Raw genomic sequence first — 22,723 nt, 5'->3', positions numbered from 1 at the left:
TATTTCTAAATGTGGTGAGAGATGGATTAAATAATAACGTTCATATTATATAACTTTAAGTTAGAACTTTGATCCTACTCTAATATTATTGAAAAATTAGCAATAGAAAATAATATTATTATTATCAATTATTTTTTAATCCAATAAGTATTATAACGATAAACTAATCCCAATACATTTTATCATAGTAAGCTATAAAAAAATGATATTTTTTCGATCCTATATTTTAGTTTTTTCCTTAAGTACTTGTATAACTTTATAAGTGTTTTCAAAATAATCAACTTAGCTTCAAAAATAAGTCAGTAAAATATTAAAAATATTATATTTTATCAATAACATACGTAATATAAATTAATTATATCTTTAAATGTTACCAAATTACTAATTTGTATAACCTAACCAGCCAGCCAGAGTAACATTATTTGTGAAAATCTAACGGACTATAGAACACAATATCATAATTCATAGAGGAACTTATAACTATAAACTACTACAATGCAGGTTTTTATACATTATAATTATTTTAGACAATAGACATATTTTTTTTATTATTATAAAAAACAATATTTACAATCAGCACCTATACGAAAATTGATTGTAAAATGTACCTAAGTTAAACTTTAAAAGTGCAGATTTAATTAGATATATCGGTGGTAACTTAACCTTGAAGTAAAATGCGGATAGAAACCCAAATATGTTGATAATAGTTCCATCAAAATGAATTGTGTATGTACTTTCATACATACAACAATGTGAACCGTAAAAGGTAACTAGGTAGTAGCCAGGTATATATTTGTTTTTACGTGTATTAAATAGGTACTTTGTCAAAGCGAGAAGTAAAATCTTTATAATGCACTAATTGAATGCGTTTTCTGGTAGTTCAACCTTGGTAGTATAAATATTGTTTAGTTCGAATCTTTTAAAATTAATTAATTAAACAACATGATATGTTATACATATAATAGATAAATATGTATATAAAACAATTATATGAATTTTTGTTATAATATTACATAAAAACAGTATATTTGAATTGGTAACGGACATTTTGATCATTATGACTAGAATATTGCTTACAGAAAATATTTTTAATAAAATGTTTCAATATTTTATAGCTTAATATATTTGATTAAGCAAACAACTGAATTTCATCATTTACAAGACACTTAATCATTAAACATATAGTTTAAAATGAATAAAATAATAAGAGATGTTCTATACTCAAATTGCATAATAGGAGTTATTTTAATTTTAAAAATGTTAGATGTGTTTCTACATATAAAAAAACGAATATACAAAATATTATATTTAAATACCTACTTAACTGTTATCAGTTTGTCAAGTAGGTTTAGGTATTTAATTCGCATAGGATAACTTTGGACGTTATATTGATTATAATTCTCGGTTCATTGATATTATCTAAGTCGAAAAAATTAAAAACCAAATGGTTTTTTAATTTTTAAATAGTAAATCGTAATGTAGCATTATAGAGCATAGGAGCTAAGTATATGAGTTATTAATCTTAAATTACTAAATAATGATAATAGTCCATGCCTCATGGTGATATAATATAAGCCATATTAGGTTAAAAGACATGTAGATATGATGATTTGAAAAATATTAGTAATTAATATTAAGCAATTTTAAAATTTTTGCTGGTATAATAATACTAAACTATAGCACATATTCATTGTGTTTATATAAAACATCATTAAATACTAATAAATAATTATCCTTTTATACGTAAAGTTAAACAACTCAGAAATTTTTAGATTAAATGTAAATTTGTATATACATTAACATTTAAAAAACTCATCTGATTAACGATCTACAGCAAAAATGAGTGGTTCTCGAAATTTAAAATACAAGTTTTTATTAACACAAAATATTCTTTAAATTACATAATATTATATTTTTGAAATATGGTTTTAAGACTGAGGATTCTAAAAAATCATAATAAAAACTAGAATTTAAATAAATGCATCATAATATGGATTATTATAAATAAATAGGATTAATTATTATTATTGGTGAATCACTCTGTATAATTAGAAAAATAAGATAAATACCTATACTTTACCTTTCACTGATATTTTACTCAAAACAACTAGATGTTGAGAATTTTAGATGTAGCCAAGATATTATTTAATGATTTTAATATCTATACTTTACAGTTATAATAACTATATGTATAGATTATCCTGATATGACGTGGTTTTTTTTTTTTTTTATCAAAGTTATCGTGTTACCTCATTGTAGAGCATTTAGATTTTGACATCAGTTAGTAGAAATTACTGATGCAAAAATATTATTACTTGAATACAGTTAAGTCAATGAGGAGTGAAATAAAAAGATTTAGAACCCATCGGTCTAACGAGCGCGCGGGTCACAACTACACTCAATCGGTTGAACCCCGTTGACCACGGTCCACATTTTTTAACAACCCGACTGAACATAGTGAAACGAATGCAGTCGTCAATTTTTAATGAATATCATTGAATATTCGTCAATCGTTGTACTTTACGATTGATAATCCTTAAGTCAGAATACGTGTAAGCATCGGTGATTATATTATAATGATTTTCGCCGTATACACAAGTGTTGTTGGACCGGCTTATGTCTATAATCTATATATATGATTATTACTTTGTTATCAAAACATTCTATACATAATATTATAATCTATTTTTGTGATTTTTGAGAAAAACGCTATCTTATGTTGATTTGGATTTTGGATTTTTAACCAAGAGTAACTTAGACTCAATTGTCCGTCATTATAGTAGTTAGTCGTAGTTCATTGTTAGTCGTTACATCTTTTTATTTTAGTTCAAAGATAACTTTATACACGATGAATGCGATGAAAAATTGCATTGAAATTAAAGTTATTTTGTCGGAAAGAGGAAAGAATTGGCAAATGTTAGAGCTTTTAAGTATAGATGTATTGAGTTAATGAGTTCATAATAACGACAATATGACATTGAAATATATGAAAATTGGGAAATAAATAGGTAAATCTAACTAAATATTGATAAATATTTATTTTATAAATAATAAAAACGTCAATCTTGTACGTGTTTCTGTGTTCAATCGTATTGTATTTTGATATTTTTTTGATTCTTATTGTATAATTGCATCTGTGTTCAATTCACAATACACAAAAAAAAAAAAATTATATTATTTAGTTGTATTGGATATACTTAAGTATATTATGTATCTATATTTATTTACTATTATGTCGTAATATGTACTTATAATAATATTATACCTATATAAATATTTACCGAGATTCACACCACAACAAAACTAAAACGTGTTGGCAAAAAATAAAAAATTAAGCAATAAACGTGATTTTAATACCTATTGGACATTAGTATGTACGTACCTACCTAACCTAAATAACGTGTTGTATGATTTTTAAATTAAAATAAGTACTGATGTACTGAAGTAATATTAATAATATAAATAATAACAACAGCTTCATTTAATATGACGTCACTTGCGATTGAAAAAAAAAATATATAAATATACTTATGAATAATAATTAGGATATTACAGGTATACGAATGTTATAAATTATAATGTAAATATTTTATTTATTTCAGTGTAATAAGTAGGTAACAACTAAATCGGTAACAGAAATTTGTTTGAAAGAATAATTCATTTTATTTTGATACACAAATTATATTGGAGATTCAAAATTGCTTAAATTTATAAAAAATGAATAATATGAAAACACGCGTTTTGAGAACTGATTATGTATTTCATAATTCATAGTGAAAAATATATATATATATAAATACTATACAATTTCATAATTACTCTTAAGCCCTCTCAAGATAAATTAATCTTCATGCTCGTGCAATATCAATTCAAAATTAATAAACAATAAAAATTCATGTTGAACAGTAAAATGCTGTGCGTATATTAATTACATATTTATCACCAATACCAACGATATCACAGAAATAGTCATGAGCCATAACTTCAAAAGACATTTTGTAATTTTTACTAGTTTAATGTTCTGTAAATACTAAATAGTAAAGTGTATTTATATTTTATTTCCTAATTTTAAATTAACCTATTTCGTCGTGGATAACTTTAATTACAGGCCTTCTTCAGTCAAAATCAAAAGTCGGTATATTATGTACATATTATCTATATTTTTTTAAAAACTTTGTAAACTTAATGTATCAATGACATGAATAAAATCGATTAAACCTCAATATAACAGAAAATCTTTATGCTACACAAGAAGAAAATTTTGAACTTGTTAAAATAAACCAATAAAATTAACAAAATATGATCTAATTATTATAATTATAATGTAACTTATTATAAATAATTTAACTAATTTTAACTTTAATTAAGTAACTATAACTAATCAAATTTGCTATTAAGTTGTTATTAAGATCAATAAAAAAAAATTAATTGTAAATAATAAAGCATTTGACTTTAATTTTGCTAAAAAAAAAACATTAAAACGAGTCTTGAATACTTTCACTTTGTAATAATATAGTAAAAATAATTAGTTTGTACAATAAAAGAATAAAAATAAGTATCCAATATGAGGGTTGTACAAAGGGTTTCAGTCCTACTCAATATTTTTTAGATAGTTGCTTGGTGAATCACTCTGTATAGATGAAACAAGCTGATCATAATGACATTAATACCTCTATGGCTTTATGTAATTCAAAAATTTAACACGCGACATTGTTATTGCATAGTAGAGTCAACTTTATAAGAGGCGATTGTATTTCATCACGACCGTACAAATGTACAATATATATATATATATATATATACAACTCGTTAGTATATAAAAAAGAATACATATTAATGGGTCGCCATAAATTGCGTCCTATTTTTAATTTTTTGTGTAAATCATAGCCTAAATATTTTTTATTTATACGTAAATTACGATTAGTGATATTTTTACAAAATCAATATTTTCATTTTTCATTCTTATTTTTTAAACTTAGGATTGGTAATATTATTAAATTAATGTTGGTTTGGCTTTTTGTTGTTTATTATTAAAAATCCGTAATTAAGTACCTGGTAAAAATGTGTATGATAATTGCCGTACAAAGTTTTAATAAGTATACTTTTGTTTATGCAATTTATGTACATATTTGTTCTAGTAAACGTTTCTCGTTACCAATTTTTTTTGGTTTTTTTGGACGCAATTTATCGAAACCGTTTAAGTTTAAAAATAAATCGAAATTTTGTCACAAATTAAATGGATTCTGTTAAATTTTTAATAATCACCGTATCCAAATTTAAAAATAGATATATTAATTAGATTATGATATTTCTTTAACATACTCGATTTTAATCTTCATTTTATAAGAATACCTGCTAAATAATAAAAAAAAATCAATATTTTTGATGATACCTTGTATCATCGTGGGGTGTAAATCCAAAACCAGAATCATTTCCACCATAGTTGAAATCAACGCATAATACACATTTAGCTCATTATTGTGTATAATATATAAAAGTAATATAATTTAAAAAATGTCATACGGTTTTATAATAAATCATTGTAAAGAAATACATCAAAGTATGAATAAATTATAAATTATATAAATTATCTGATGTAAATATTAAATTCTCGTTGCTAAATAATTGAAAATCCCATACAATTGCAGGGATTTGAAAACTTTTGCTTTTTATCAGTTAAATGCCGAGTTTTATTTATTAAATATACGCCAATCGGCTTTTACAATGGTAACAACAAAGTAGAAGTAAAAATTAGTTTTGATTATAAATAATCATAATATGCTTTTTATCTGTGTAATTTATAACGTTCACAGCATTTATATTCAATCACAACTAGATCAAGATTATATTATATTCTTTAACTAGGTTCGCACATAATTTCATATAGGTAGTTACGTTATTAAGAAGATTTACGCTGTATCACCATTAAGTTAAAATTTCACATTTTAAACGAGTGTATTGAAATTTTGAAATTTTATACATTTTAAATTATAAAATAATAATATATAAATTAATAATGAGAGATTGCTGCGCGTCACCGCGAAATGTCCGACGTCTTCGTATAGATTTATATGATATAATAATTAATAAGAAACAAGTACTATTGGCACTCGACAGTTCGTATGAAAATAATTATTAATTTATTTCGATTAAAATATTTAAATATTTACAGAATCCATGTCGACAATATATCACACGCCGCGCGCCGATACCTATGTAATATATACATACAAGTACATCATTGTTTCTCAACTGGTGTTCCGGTTTTGAACTTTAGAGTTTAGACTTTTGAAAGATTTGCAACAACTTTAGATTGAAGTCGTTGTATGCAAATAATTTCAGTAAACTGTTATTGATTTTTTTTTTTTTAATGGTACTAATCGTTAACCGACACTAATCGTTGGGTCTTTAGCCGTTTAGCGTATCATTGTTAAGCCGTCCTTGAGTACTACACACTTTATTTAGACATATAACACACAGCGCACGATGTATTCTGTGATTATTAACGTAAAGTATATTAAATAATATAAGATACACATTTACGAATTATCGTTTATTTTTATAATTTAATGTGGGCCAGATAAAACGCACAACGTGCTTTTAAAAATATTATTTTAAGTTTTCGAATATTTGTTATATTTTTATGGTTCTACGGATTTGTTTAAAATAATTAGAAGCACCATCATTATACAACCCGTAAGTCTAAACAACAATAATTGTATTTATAAATTTATAATAATAATTTTTATTATTATTATGTATGTATCACCTAGACGCCGAAAACGGTGTCATTGCCCTTTGATGCATACACAAACATCGTCGACATGAGGTCGCGCGTGGACAACACTATACAATATACGTACTACATAATAATAATATAATATAATAAGAATTTATCTAGTATTTATGTATAGTAATAACATTATATCGATCGACACTCGGCCAAATTTACTGGTGATTCTTGTTTGCCCACCAGTACACAGTTTTTTACCTGCAGTAAACTGACCATTAATTTGCATACAACGAAAAACATAAAACCCGCTATTAAAATTTTATCCTGAAAAATGACTACTGATTTGCATAAATAGAGCCGTGCCGTTATAATTTGGCACTCGGAACAAAATTAAAAATGTTCGCACCCATCTCCATTAGTTTATTATTTAATCTTCTTCAACTTACTTGGTATTATCGTATTGATACTTTATTATACATTTTTAAACGTTTTTGTAAAAATTTTGTAAATGGTGTAATACTGCAATGAAAATAATAGAAAAAATTCTATGATTATTAGTAAACATTATTTAAGTATGATGAATATATAATATAATATATGATTCAAAATTGTATCTTTCTCGATTTGATGGAAGCGAAATCTTATATAACGTCTTCAAAATCGATATTGTTTGTTATTTTATTTTCAAATTTTAGTATTACTGAGTTAGTGAATCTTTTTTGGGATATTGTTGATCGTATGTATGTTTTGATCTCAATTTTAATTTACTAAAGGAATGTTCTCCGACAGTAACAAGCACAGTAAGATACAATCTATAAGCAACTCCAAAGTTTGGACAAGTTGAATCAAGTTCATATCTTATATGATTTTATTGCATTATTTGCATTTAAAATATTTTTTAAAAAAGTTGCGTTTTGTACATCTTGTAGTATTACTTTTGCTTGACATTTAAAAAATTATAATTCGTTAATTATTTTTGGACCTGATATCATCTTTGTCGTATTTTATTGCCAAGTTAGCTGCATATTTATTCAATATTTCAACTGTTGTTATACATATAGTAAATGGCCAGAAAGGAATTTAAAATCATTGCGACGATTGTACTAAAACCCATATTTGTTAGAGATGATTTGTTAAGATATTGCTGTATAGTATTATATTAAATCGGGCGATGAACTTTTTGACGGCCCCTTAAAATGTTCGACCGAGGCACAGGGCCCCTTGCCCCGCCTCCGAGGCACGGCTTTAAACTATATTATTAAATTCCATTCTTAATTTTAACTAATATATTGTAACTTGCAGTATCTAATGCAATAAACGACACGATTCATCTCGGGCACTTCGTTAAGATACACGTTCTACCTATTAATTGAATCGAGTATAATTAAGTTACATATTTTTCTGATGATGATTCGGCTACGTTTTGAGTTATTATATTATATTTTTATATGCCTATTTTAGTTATACATGTGATGATAACGAGACACGAGTATTTAATTGTAAGTTATTTTTTTAGTTTTAGTAGATTTTTTCCGTAGTTCATGTAGCTACACAAACGAGATATACCGTTCTACGTCTGAGTCATTTAAACACAGGTATCAACAATTCGTGTGCACAATCGAGTTTTCCATTTGTGCGCAAACGACTCGCAAAAAAGGGTTAATGTACGCAAACGGGTATCGCCCGGATCTGCGTGCCACGTGGTCAGTAATATTTTACAACCTACGTGTGGATACCTGTGAAGGTTACGCAATAGCCACAGGCAAAATTAATTTTACCGTTTTATATACTCGTATTATATAAAGGAAAGGAATAATACTTTTAGAGTTGAGCCTAGATTGAGCCTCTTTTTAAAATGACTCACTGCAAAATGTGTTAGACATATGAGAATAATCTTTTCAGTTTGTGGCATAAAAAATGAAAATGTTCAAAAAATATTAACTGTAGGTAAATCGGTAAATGTATAATTATTTTTTAACCCCATTAAGAAATTTTTTATTATTAATTTTTATTTTTATTAACAAAAAACCAACTCCTCCTGATATGAATAAAATATTTTACCAAGATTGGATGTTTTTATAATAGGTACGTAATTCGCAACAAAAAGATAAATTACGATATATTTCTCATATATTAATTAATATTAATTATTTATTAAAATGTAAAATTATAAAACTAAAACGTGGTTTATATTTAACGTTTTAAATTACTAATTTTATTATTGAGAGTTAGAATAGTAGTGTGGTACATACTACTACAAAACGTGTACACGCATGTGCACTTACAATGTCTACACAGAACTATTCCAGTGATACCCAACCCGTGATCTAACGTAAATTTTTCAAAAAAATCGACAAAAATACAATTATGTCCAAGATATTTTAATTTCCTTTTTTTGTGTTATCTTATTTATGTTTGTGTTATTGGTGGTCCCACATACGTAATATTTTAATACAAAATTAACTATAAAGACATTATTTTCGTAATATAAATATTATATTATAATTGCATTTTGTGTGGTGTGGTTTTATTAAATTAATAAAAATTAATTTAAATTAAAATATGTACAGCAACTAAATTGTTGTTAATTACTGTTTGAAAATATTGTACGCGGGAAAACAATTGGTGTAGTTATGATAATAGCGACCGATAGGATCGTCTCGATCGCGGTTCACTTTTCGCTGGCTGTATTATAAAGAGAAAAGGTTGGGCGGCACTGTTCTAGACATTTGTCTTGGTTACCGAAACGATAAATAAAAAAAATGCCAGTGCACGATCTAATGGCAAGTCTACCGAACGGCATTTCACGTAGACCTTCTTGAAATTTCAGATGAACTTGACGCTGTTCGTTGATTTTATCTTGGATGTGATAATGCAGGTGTTCACCACACAGACGGACCGTAAGTACATTGACTGCACGCACATGTGTATAGAATAAGTATAAAAAAAAATAAACAACTGTTGTGTATTGATGAGCAGAGATGGGTAAAGACCTCGGAAATCCAGTTTTGAACAATTGTTTTATCGGTGGTTTTTTTTTGTTCTTGCAGAAACGAGTTTGATAACAGCCACCTGGGATCATGCGATCAATTCCAAGGTCAAGCTACAGAGCGCCTTGACGAGTAAGTGGTTTTTAACAATTTAGCCTGTATATAATATGTTTATAACTGCTGCTTATAATAACTATCATCGAAAATGTATCGTTATGGGAAGTAGTTATTCAAGTGTTCTGTATTAGTGTTCTTCAATAATTTATTATAAAACATTTGAAAATGCGCAATATTCATATTTTCAAAGTAGGTTTTATTAATTAAAAAAAAAACATCTTTCTAACAAATATTGTGTTTAGTATGATAGATTTGAATGAACATTTTATTACCTTATATAAATGTATTATAATTACTTTAAAAATAAATACTTTGTTTTTATTTATGGTGGTATATTTTTTAATTATATATTATGAAAAATATCATTAATAACAACTATAGACTATAGAGCAGGGGATCCAACTTACGGCCCGCCAACGTTTTTGAATCGATCAGCTAATTAATGTTTTGAAAATATACTCGTAATAGTTTTCATTGTTTTTATTTAATTTAGTTAGTTAAATAAAATGTATTTATTATTTTTTTCATTTGGTGCTATTCATATAATAACTTATTATAGTCATACTTATATACTAATACATACTAGCTAATAATAGAAAAACCTGTCGATTATACACTTATTTGACATTTGACTTACAGTGTACCTACTTGCGCAGTTGCGCTTTGGCTAGATAATATTTAACAATCCGAAATAATAATGATGCTATCGTAATCGACGGGTTTTACTAACTGTGCCGGTACAGTGTAATATAGTAGATATATAATATTTAGTTTTAACTTTACTTAAATTTTATTACCTAACCATGATGAAAAAACGTATCTCAAAATTGGCCCGCCGTAAAAAATAGTCGGAGATCGGAGATCCCCTGTTATAGAGTATTAAAATCTAGTATATAATGAATAATGATCAAAATTAATATATATATATCATCTGATCATCAGTTAGGTATTTATTAATAACGATTAAAATAAAATGTAAGTTTTGATTTTGAAATTAAAATTGTAATTAGATATAACTGTACAAATTGCATAAAAGTAATAATCGATTTTTGTGTCTAGTAAATATAAAATAAGTATTGGGTTAAAAATGAGGTATTTATAAGTTATTTATAATATAGGTATAAACATTTTTTATTAAAAAAATCAAACATAATACATTATGGATTAGATATTATAATAAGTTACAAATTTTATTAATTATACCTACCTCCTGTACGCTAATGCAGTTTATGTTGGAGATAGTGAGTTATGATTACTATTAAATATTAATAAATATAAACATATAATATAAATTGCAATAATAATACATAGTATTACTTCTTATATTTAATAATAGGTAAAATAATTTAAATTTACATTAAACATCGGTTAAAAGGTTCAATGGGGCGGACGCAGGAAAAAATATCGGGAGGGGGGGTTGAAAAAATAAGAATAATTACCGTTATTTTGAAATAATTATTAATTATTTGAAATTAATCATCCATTCATTTGAGGGGGGGTTGAACCCCCAAAACCCCTCCCTGAATCTGCCACTGACTCTACTGTAAATTAGGTATCGAGTTGGTCACAGACCACAGTTAAGGATATTTTAAATTTGAATTCATGAATACGATAAACGATTATCAACGAAGGCGGTCTGTTATCCTATATCATTAAGTTCATTTCATGATGTATTATTATTTATTTGATATTTAAATTAAACCAATTTATTTACATACTTAAACATACATTAAAAACAGATTTAAATCACAAATCTAGTGTGTATGACTTTTTTACCTACGCATTATCAATATATGCGATCCTTCACTCATCCCATATACTAATTGTGCAAATTTTGTTGTAGGTATAATTTGTATATTTCAAATAAAGGAAAAATAAACATTTTTATTTTGACAAACAATGATCTGCTATACACATATTAACAATATGCAGTTGTTGTTATGAGTATATTTGGAAGTTGTCAGTGGGTTATTGTGATTTATGGGTGAAGTTGGTATTCGTGATACTAATTCAATTTTTTTTTATTAAAATTATTATAACTTACAATAATTAAATTATAAAAATTATACATGATTATCTATTTCTTTTAAGGGGCCGCAACACCCGCTGTGTTGTCTCCGTCTTATAAGTACGTAATATAGCAAATTTATGCTCAGCAGATCACGTTTAGCTCCGTTAGTTTAAAAATTAGAGTGAATCGACCTATTATGAAACTTGATGGTAAGAACATTTTCTGTGTTTGTTTTGTATATTGGTTTTTTACGATTATTAAGTTTTTAAGTGAGTTATGAGCATTTTTAATTTACGTTATGTTATATACGCATAACTTGCTAAAATATTGAACTATTTGAAAAAAACAACATACAAACACAGATAATTTTCTTACCATCAAGTTTTGTAATAGGTCGATTCACTCTAATTTTTAAACTGATGGAGCTAAACGTGACCTGCTGAGCATAAATTTACTATGTTACGTACTTGTAAGACAGAGAAAACACATGCTGGTGTGACACCCTCTTAAGCTATAAGCTTGTGTTAGAGATAAAGGGTAATACAATCTTAACTAAAATGTATATACATATATAGCAAATTAACAACAGAAAAATAAACAAGTATAGGTATACAAAATACAAATAGTAAACAACTTAGACACAGGAAGACAGCAATAGAAGCTATAAATATACATCAGGATACCCGATATATTATTATTTATAAAATATAAAATCCACCCGGATCTACTAGTCCGGTGGTATAAATCGTGTGTATTATAAAATCAGGGTTGGGAATTTATAAGAACTAAAAAATGCAAAAATATGCCACAAAAAAACTCAATTATTATATTGTATTATATATACAGTAAAAATATAGAAATGTGCACGTTTTAGATTAATTATACATTATTAAAAAGAAAAAAACGTTTTTCGGAAAAACCACACAAATAATAAAATAAAGTGAATATAATTTATCATTTGGATATGGATTGACAAAAACCATTTAACTTTATCAGAAACTTGTCGCCGCCATTCGCCAAAAAATATTCTAAATTCTAATATATTATGTTGTCAAATAGTCGATTAAAAAAAGTTTGAAAAAATAAATAAGTAACATAATATAATAGTATATGTGTTTATAATATCGAACGTGACTTAGTAAACGATAGTTATAATGAATGTATAAATAATATAACATTTATAAATGGACAATACGAATTGAAATCATTTCGTTTTGGGTTTAATTCATCGACGAACGGAATATAAACGGATCGTTTTTACTATATAATATTTATAAGAAAACGTTGTATAGTACAATAAGATAATTATTACAAACACGAATCATAACAGCCAGATGTGCGCGCTCCTCATAAATCTGTTAACTATTTTGAAATCGACGTTGGACAACAGGTCGCGAACGTTCTTCAGGTACTTCTCGGCGGCGCTGATATTGCTGTCGACCAGAGCGATCAGCTCGATGAACGTTTCCGGCCTGCGAGCGGCCTCCCCGTCCGCTATGGCCATCCAGTTGGTGGCCGCCGGACCGAACAGGCCGTCGCCCAACTCGGCCATGTGCGCCTCGATGGCGCGCCTCGCCAACCGGAACCCGCGGTCGTCGCGCGCCGGGTTGGCGGCCACCTCGACCAGCGTCCGGTAACACGGCTTGTCCGGGCCCAGCGCCAAATACGACTTGTACTTGTCCAGCAGCGCACTCACCGACATCCACGTGAGCTCGTACTCGCCCACCGGAACCCCATTGCCGCCGTTCAGATTTACTATGTTGCCGTTTACGATGTCGTCGGCGGCGACAACGGTGGCGGCGGCTTTCGCACGGGCCTTGGTGGCCGCGGGACCGGAAGTGGCCAGCAGCCGATGGCTGCGACAGTGTTCGATGTGCACGAGCACGTGACCCATCAGCGTCACCAGCACGGTGGCGATGAACTTCTTCTGGTACGTGACCAGTTCCCGCGTGCCGAACACCCATTTGCGGACGGCCGCGCGGTACACGGCCGACAACCGTTCGGCGGCCGACCGCCAGTCGACGCCCACGCCGGCGGGCATGACGCCGCTGGTGCGGAGCGCGTCGTCGTCGGCCGCCACGTCGTTGAGGTACAGACAGCGCGGCGCGAAGTCCTCCTCGTGCACGCCGCCGTCCTTGAGCAGGTCCGGCCGCCGCTTGACGATGGCCGTCACGTTCTCCAGCACGTACTTCTCGAACGACACCTGGTCGCGCCACGGGCACCCGTCGGACGCGTTGCCCACGCCCCGCGCCTTGCACAGGGCCAGGTACCGGTTCAGCTCGCGGCTGACGTGGTCGACGGCCCGGACCAGCCGCCGGACGCCGCACTTCGGCCGGCCGGCCGCCGCCAGTTGTTGGTCGCGCGCCCCGTTGGCGTACAGGTCGAGCAGCCACAGCCACCGGGCCGTGGGCTCCGGCCGGCTGCTGGCCACGAACAGTATGCGCGTCACCAGCGGCCCGTAACCGGCGGCCAGCTGCACGGCGGCCGCCGCGTCCCGGCTGCGGGCCAGCGTGTCGCGCACCGCCCGCACGTGGTTGGCCGCGTTGTAACCGCACGCGCACTGGAATTCGTCCACCGAGCCCGACACCGCGTACACCGCGGCGTACTGCTGCAGCACCGCCAACAGTATCAATCGTATTCGGACCGGAGGCTTCATGTCTCCGGTGCAGTCGGTTCGTACGGGTAACGTTTGGTTATCAGGTTTATTGGTATTATCGCGTCGCGCATTCGAGTTCGCGGGTTATAATAACGAAAACGACACGGCCGACGCTGCTTACGGGTGTCGCTGCACTGATTTCGCTATTTTAGGTAGTCGACGTTTTCCATATCGATCGTCGGTAGGCTGCACAGCGTTTCACGATATTTTTTCATACGGTGTTTGCACACCCACCGGGCCCCGTCATACAGCAGTGCTTTACAGTAATAATAATATGATTGTGTGTATACATATACAGAGCGTGCCCGGGTATTTCGCACACACTTTGAGGACGATCTCGCCAACAGTCGGCGGGCGAAATCAAAAACCGATATTTCGCGTTTTTTTGTGCTGGGTATAGTGTGTATACTTTATACGCGTATTGCTGAAGATTGGTGCGGTGAATTATTTAGGGGATAAGTCCTAATAATACTAAAATATTAAAAATTATTTGTTCGTGTCATTATAGTTGGTTTGCATTTTGTGTAAGGAGAGTTTAGGCCCCCCCCCACCCACCAAAAAATAAATTCAGTCAAATCTCACGGTAGTTATGTATAATCATATTCGTTGACACTTATATACGAGGGTTTTGGGAAATTGCAAAATTATCACGGTGTGTTATTATCATTGTAATATGTTTGCACAAACATTAAAATTGAACAAAGTTGTCACCATAAGTAAGACCAAAACGAAAAACCGTTTCCAATTCTACTCACTGATATTATGATGAGATCATTGTCAATTTTGTACGGGAAACGAAGAAAACGCTCTGTATATACGATATATCGATGGTAGCACGTCTCGTTGTTTGTTTTTCAATCGTGCGCATTTCCTCGTTTGAGTATACCTACAAAACGTACCTAAGTACTATCGATTATAATGACGACAGTGTAATAATATGTACAGTACAACACAATGCATACAACGAATATGGGTATACAGAGTGCTTTTATTCCTAGAAATATTTTACGCCCAAGTATTGAAAATCTAAAAATGCAATATTTATCTGAAATCGCGTCCATTTATGAATTTTTTCCCACTTTAATTCTAATCGTGAAAATAATCTGGGACTTATCTGAAAATGAAAATGTAATTATCAAGACTTTTCCGTTGAGTGTTCACATATGGAATTTTAACGAAGAGGCAAATATGAGGGTCATGGAACCCAAATTATGTTTAGGAAAACAATTGTAAAAAAATGTAATGTAATGTAAAAATAATCTATAAGATTTAAATAGTACGCGTTTTGTTGGTCAAACCTTTTAAAATTTTTTCGTCTTGCAGATTAAGAAATGTTCATAAAATAAATAAAAAATAACACGTTAACCTGTAGTAGTCGCGCAATATTACAATAATAAAATTGAATTTATCGGAAAATCGAATATACATTGATGATAACTGATAACCATAAGTACCAAAAATTCTATATTCTATTATTGCTACCATTTGTGTAGTTATAAACAAAAATATTTTGAAATTATTTTAATTTAAAATAATCAGAAAAATATCTGCCCATACACAATTTAAATTACTCCCTCGTGTAAATTCTGTATGAACACTACATTTGTTTAATGTGATTATTACAATTTACAATGTATATTACTACTAGAACTATGATATCTAAAGACAGCAGAATTTTTTTCATTACTAACTATAGGTAATTAATTTTAGATTAAACTTCAATTCGATTAAAAAAAGATTCCTTCCGAAATGTAATAATTGTATTTACATTTAAAACGAACAATTTTCCAATATTAGATTATTCATTAAATCTATACATTTAGTATCAAAATTATTACTGAAATATGTTCGCTAATTATCTTAAATTATAATTATAGGTAATTTAAAAAGTTGACACATTTAATAAATACATTTTTTTATAACAATTTAAATAAAAAATAATAATTTTCTTAATAATTATAATAGTAAGAAAGGGTGGTTCTAATTTTAAAGAAAATGTCTGTTTGTTGAAACAGTATACAATCCTTAATAAGCATGTAAAATTTAAGTATTTAAAAATATATAAGTAGTCTTTAAGTATACTATAATAGTATACCAACACAGAAATTCTAAAAATTAGAATTTAAATAAATTTATTATTAAAGAAAAACGTTGGAATAAGTAATTTGTTTGCTTGATATGCCCTGTATATATTATTTGCTATACATTACGTAATAATATTATATTATGTTATGACGTGGTGACACCAATATAATAAAACACATGAATTTTGAGTTTCACATCGAAATGTGGTACCTAATTTTTAATTTTTGTTAAAATAACTATGAATGTTATAAATATAAATAATATAATTATTATAATTATTATAGTATTAACATTTAATATTTCTTATTCAGTGCTTCGTTTTCATTCTACTCCTATAATTTACTTTTTATTTTAATGCTATTTTCTGTTAAATTTTAATTAAAATATTATTTTTTTTAATCGTCAATATTAAAATTTACCTACATTTGTTCTTTAATAATTAATAAAAAAGTAATAAAAACAACATTTTAGGTATATTTTATCATTATTAGATACATGAGTTATTCATATCGTAATTGCAGATATGAAAATATATTATTTGTAGGTATACACAAATCGTCAATATATTAAACAAACATCAAACATATTTAACTTATCGATATTTGATGGATACAAAAAAAAAATTACTATCTAATAATAAATTAACTAATAATTTGAAATATCTATAGGTGAATCCACAATGATAGAAGCTGATGTTATTACTGGTCATTTGATCGATGAACCTCAAACAGAAGGAGAGAAAACTGACCGAATACCAATAATGGGTCATCCTCCCTCCATAACTTCAGACTTGAGTCTTCAAGAATTTTTAAACGCGTGGAACAATTCTGATAAAACCATAAAGCTTGATTTTAAATCAACCGAAGCATTTAAACTAGCCTCGCCAATCATTGAAAATACTTATAAAGTAAGTATTTTTTAACAGAATTGCGGCGTCTCGCGAAAAATGATTAATTATTTATTTATTCATCTTTCATTTTAGTAGTGATCATAAATATCTACAAAGATACGTAGGCAAACTTTTAGTTTAATATCATCAATGAATAGCTCAACGCTTAAACATGTTAATGATGTTCTAATATAAATAGTTTAGTTTAAAAACTAAAAAAAAAATCAGACAGAATATAATAGCAACGATAAACAAGCGTAAGACAATTGGTACGACAATAAATTTAATTAATTACTGAAAATGTTTAAAAATCAAAGTTGTAATTATGTTGTCTATTGAAATGTATATAATTTAAACCTTTGACTCTAAGTAATAATTGAAATGTTCTTAGCATGGAAATAATTTTGATATGAATGATATGATGTATGAGCAAGGTTATCATGCTAATAATTCATTGTACCATTTGTACTTATACTAATAGTACAAATTACACAAAATAACACATTTAAGTATTAGTGGTGTGCCTGTGCATGTATATAAATATAAAAGTGTTCTTATTTTATTATAGTTTTATACAATCATTTTAATAATAATAAAATTAATACTATACAGTTGGCCCAGTTATAGGTCTAATTGATATAAACGGGATTGAGGAAAAGGGTTGTTCTGATTACCTATACGTGTCTTTAAACCAATTTTCGTGTAAATTCAACTTAAAAATTAATAATTAGATTAATTATTTTAATATATAGTATATTGTGTAATATGGAACGCAATTTGATAAAATTAAAGGATGTATATAATCTTATATAAATGTATGTATAAACGTATACGTGTGATATATTATATTATATACTATAGTGGTTATTTTAATGGTTATTATTGTGCGGGTTTACGGGAAAATATGCATCTAAAAAAGTGACAACTCATAAGTCCAATCCGATTACCACGTCTTTAGGTTTAATAAGACCATATAATACATAGTTTATAGTGACTGACTACTTATGATTTTATTAGGATTCGCCTCCAAACCGCCAACCTTGGTTGAATGCAGATATCTTACCTGGTCCCGGTCCAGGAAAAAGTCCCGGAGTAGACGCAGACACTTTCCTTAGAATATCGTCAAAAAGTTTTCCCGATTCAATTTTATCGTTAGGCTGGACTACTGAACGCAACGATAATGGTACCTATAATCGTTTATATTATACAAATAAGCACGGATTAAATTAATGTTTAACTTAATCATATTATATACTGTGATTTAAGCATACTAAATGCGGCTAACGTGCTTGTTATTGCCTATTACGATAAACCCCAAATTATGAATTTTTCAGCCAAGTATTCGGAGAATCACATAAACGACATGGTAGACGTACTGTTTAAAAACAAATACATGAAACCTGTGACTTACGCGGTACGAGCGTCGTTTGCAGTCAATTCGATATCGGAACTTCAATATCTGTTGGAGACGTCGCCGGTTGGCTCAACTCTGACCGTCTGGTGTAGTGACCCTAAAGATATCATCAATTATCCAAAACTGGTACAGCTGATAAATACCGTTGGAAAAAATCGAGTGTACCTGGATTTACCCGATGAAATGTCCAAGGTTTTTTTCGAGATGTATTCAACAAGTATTAATAGTATAGCGAGCAATAATGTTGGAAGCCAGTCTTTGTTTTTGGCGTCATTACTTGCGCTAAAAAACGTATTCCTTTAAAACTTTTTCCATACTAATTATTAATTAGGTAAAATAAAAAAAATCGATAGAAAAAATACTATATGATGTGTAAATAAATAAATGTCTTTTATTATTTTAACATTATAGAACCTTTCAGTTTTCTTAACAATAACATATTACCATTCTGCACACTATAGGTACCTATTATACTTATGTAAATATACAATTATATTCTTGACACACACGTGTATAGTTCATAGCCGTGTATAGACACTATTTATGTAATGCGCTACATAAATTTGTAACCATTTTTAACTTAGCATATATTCATTTACCTATAACCTATACACGGCCTATAATAACAATTGTTATACTGTCGGAACTCGGAATTCACATCGCGGCGAAAAGTCATTCCCAAGTACAGAACTTGTTATACGATATGTATGTGTTCAGATAAGAATATAGCTGAAGACAGTTTTAGAAAAAATGCATATTTATCAGTGCAGGCACGTATACAGGAGGCTTTACATACACCTCCTCCGAAATACTTTCAAAAAATACTTATTTTTCGACATAGCTATGTAAAATACAATTTCGAATTTGTTTTATTTATTGTATTGTGTATAAGATCTGACTAATGACGTTCATGTTCCGCATAACACATATATATTTACAATCCTTATACTTAGTTTACATCCTTGCTGTATCGTTTCCGTCGGTGTTATATTTACAATTAATACAATTCACCGTGTTTAATGCTGTATACGATGTTTCATCTATTTCTCGATACATTATACAATACGTATTTGGTGTTTATAGCTCATGCGGGTCGATTCATCGACCATGAACATGTTGTCATGTTCATATAACTCTATATACAAAAACGAATCATGTTTTAAGTATACATAAATATTATGTATTAAAGATTTTATTATCAGTCATTATTTCGTTAATTAGGTAACATCGTGAAGTATTATATCCTTGGAAATATAAAAAAGAAGAAACAATATTTTTTTGTATAAACAAGGCATTTTATTAACATTACTAACAAATAAAAAAAATCTGGCTTACTATCTCACGCAGAAAATACATTTTCCGTCTCATATTTACAAATTAAAGGATACGTTCATAATTCATAATAAAAAATGTCCATTTAGAACTCTTAGCCTAGTATTGAATGTACCTATTGATCTTACAATATTATTACCAGTGTTTTATTTTATTTGTTTGTCGTCATCGCCTTTTGAAACACTAAAAATTTTCAACTTCAATATTTTTTCTGGTAGAAAAATAAATCTAGATGCCAGACGGTCCTTTTTTCGGGGGGAAGGCGATCAGAAGAAAAAATTGTAAAGTTGTAAAATGTCATTGCTTTAAGTACCAAATCTACCTAAGTATATAATAAGTATAATAACTTGTCAAAAAGCTTGAAAATATTCAATACCTTACCCTAACCTCGCGATTTTTTACACGGGTTACAAAAAAACCGAAAGTACCTGCAAAGTACCTATTATTATAAAGGCAAAGTCAACATTTTTACAAATGTGTGTTAGCCTTATTTAATAATAGCACATAAAATATAAAAACAAATTAACTAATATAACAAAAACAAATGTATTAATGAAAAACAATGTATACTATTTTCAATAGCCATATTGCATGAGCTACATGCCTGTGTTACACGCGTTATACACCTTACACTCAACAAAACAACCGACGGACGAATTTTTTTGTGCGTTTCCACCACGTACGGCGCCCGCGTTGAGCCGTAGTCACCTTAAACTCTGTTCCAGTTCCGCGGCTGGTTATCGAATCCAAAGACGTTTGCATATCGGCCGGTATTGATGATCCGTTTAGTATTTCGGTCGAAGTTTGCATAGGAATGCATTCAACTCCGGTCGCTTCGGTCTCGCTAAATGTGACGTAAATGTTCGGCGTGGAATTGCACGATTTCCTCGGCGGACCCGTCAAGTCGCCGCTCGCCTGCACGTCCCCGCGAAGACGGCGATTGCAGCTGAATCGCATCGTCCTCGCCATACACCACTGCAATGTTCGGCATAGAACAATATTGCCTTTTCGTCAGACCAGAAAACTCGACATACACGTCTTCTGATCGACCGTTTGCTGCATCATACATCACCGCGTGGGCGTCGCGAGGGGGTTGCAAGGGGGTGCACTTGCAACCCCCCCCTGGCTTTACAAAAAATTAAATTAAATTAAAAATATTGAATGGTATTGAAACTATTTTATTTTGCATACTTATAATCTACATTATATTATATTATATTACGTATTTAACTATTATTATTATTATTATTATTACGTATATAAGCATTATTTAGAAATTAGCGTATATCTACTTGCACGATGCACCCCCCCCTAATAAAATTCCTGGCGGCGCCTATGCATCACTGCAATTTTGGGCATTGAACAATACGGTCTTGTCGCCAGACCTGAAAACTCGCGACATACTTTTGCTGACCGACCATTCGCGGATGGTTTAGCTGGAACCGGCAGTATCGCCAGATGCTCGGTCGGAGCAGACGGCGACCTGGTCTCGCCATCGGATGTAATAGTATTATTTTCAAACATGATAATGAATGTAATGATGCAGAATAATATCCGTTGATATAGTAATAGTTGTACGGAACTACGAAAAATGTATGTTTGATATACTTTTAGAAGAAAAGAATAATAATATGTTAGACGCGTACCTATTCTTCGTAACAATAACACTACAGTATGTAATGAATAAACTGTGCGACAGAAACAAATATTATGTATTTCGACACTATACACATAGTTGTCAATAGCAGGTGCAGCCAGCAATCGATGTTTATAGTTTTTGTATCCGAAATACATTTTAATTCTAATGCAATAGAACCTCGATTAATCTTCAGTATCAGAACCAGAGCCTTGACGGATAATCGAAAAGACGGTTTAACGAGAAACGAAATTTTTTTTTTATTTTTTCAATTATTTTGACTGAATTTTTAGAACAAAGATATCCGCAATCGCAATCGTAATTATGTTAATTTTATTAATACTTCTAATGTATATTATAGTATTATATTATGACAGTTCAAACAATAATATTATGTTTTAAAAATATGATTTAATTATGTTGTAGGTAGACCACTAGAACAGCTAAAATTACTAATTAGTATTTAGTACCAACATCTAAAATCTACTTAAAAACATAATTGTTGACCGTTGTTCAAATAATGAAAAAACTCACTAATTATGTACATCTGAATACATTAAATTATTATTAAATATTTAAATATAATAGTTAGGTATTATTTACCTACTCTTGAAATGATTTAATGAGATAATTTATTCTTACATATTTCCATAATCGTTTTTTTTAGTTGGTAATTAATTTAATTTACTCATTAGTTATGTACATTTATACTATACTCGTATTAAGTAAATTAATAATAATAATATAAATAATAACCATTCAAGTCATTATTACTTGTTAATTTGGTATGATATTATTTTTCATACAAATCTCAAAATAGTTGATTAAGTAATATAAATAGTGGTACTCATTTTTATTTT

General features: G+C 30.1%; 1 protein-coding gene across 2 annotated transcripts; it reads left to right on the top strand.

Annotated features, from left to right (window-relative positions):
* Positions 1-286: 286 nt before the first annotated feature.
* LOC132920887 (protein FAM151B) lies at positions 287-19,300 on the top strand. Of its 2 annotated transcripts, none has more exons than XM_060983614.1 (6): positions 287-501; positions 9,564-9,633; positions 9,784-9,855; positions 17,261-17,499; positions 18,499-18,664; positions 18,816-19,300. In XM_060983614.1, the coding sequence occupies exons 1-6, from the start codon at positions 496-498 to the stop codon at positions 19,196-19,198; spliced, it is 936 nt and encodes a 311-aa protein (XP_060839597.1). In that variant the 5' UTR covers positions 287-495; the 3' UTR covers positions 19,199-19,300. The 2 variants fall into 2 exon arrangements, with proteins under 2 accessions (XP_060839597.1, XP_060839604.1); XM_060983621.1 differs by lacking the exon at positions 287-501 and adding an exon at positions 3,902-4,131.
* Positions 19,301-22,723: the final 3,423 nt, after the last annotated feature.

Source organism: Rhopalosiphum padi, chromosome 1 (genome assembly GCF_020882245.1).
Source record: "Rhopalosiphum padi isolate XX-2018 chromosome 1, ASM2088224v1, whole genome shotgun sequence".
Taxonomy (NCBI): Eukaryota; Metazoa; Arthropoda; class Insecta; order Hemiptera; family Aphididae; genus Rhopalosiphum; species Rhopalosiphum padi.
The sequence above is the reverse complement of the archived record's forward strand: the minus strand, read 5'-3'. Positions and strand labels throughout refer to the sequence as shown.

What these genes read in the sequence shown, in the direction of transcription:
- LOC132920887 (XM_060983614.1), top strand. An exon ending in GCTACAGAGCGCCTTGACGA is followed by an intron (nt 9,856 to 17,260) that starts GTAAGTGGTTTT and finishes AAATATCTATAG; the next exon opens with GTGAATCCACAATGATAGAA. An exon ending in TACTGAACGCAACGATAATG is followed by an intron (nt 18,665 to 18,815) that starts GTACCTATAATC and finishes TGAATTTTTCAG; the next exon opens with CCAAGTATTCGGAGAATCAC.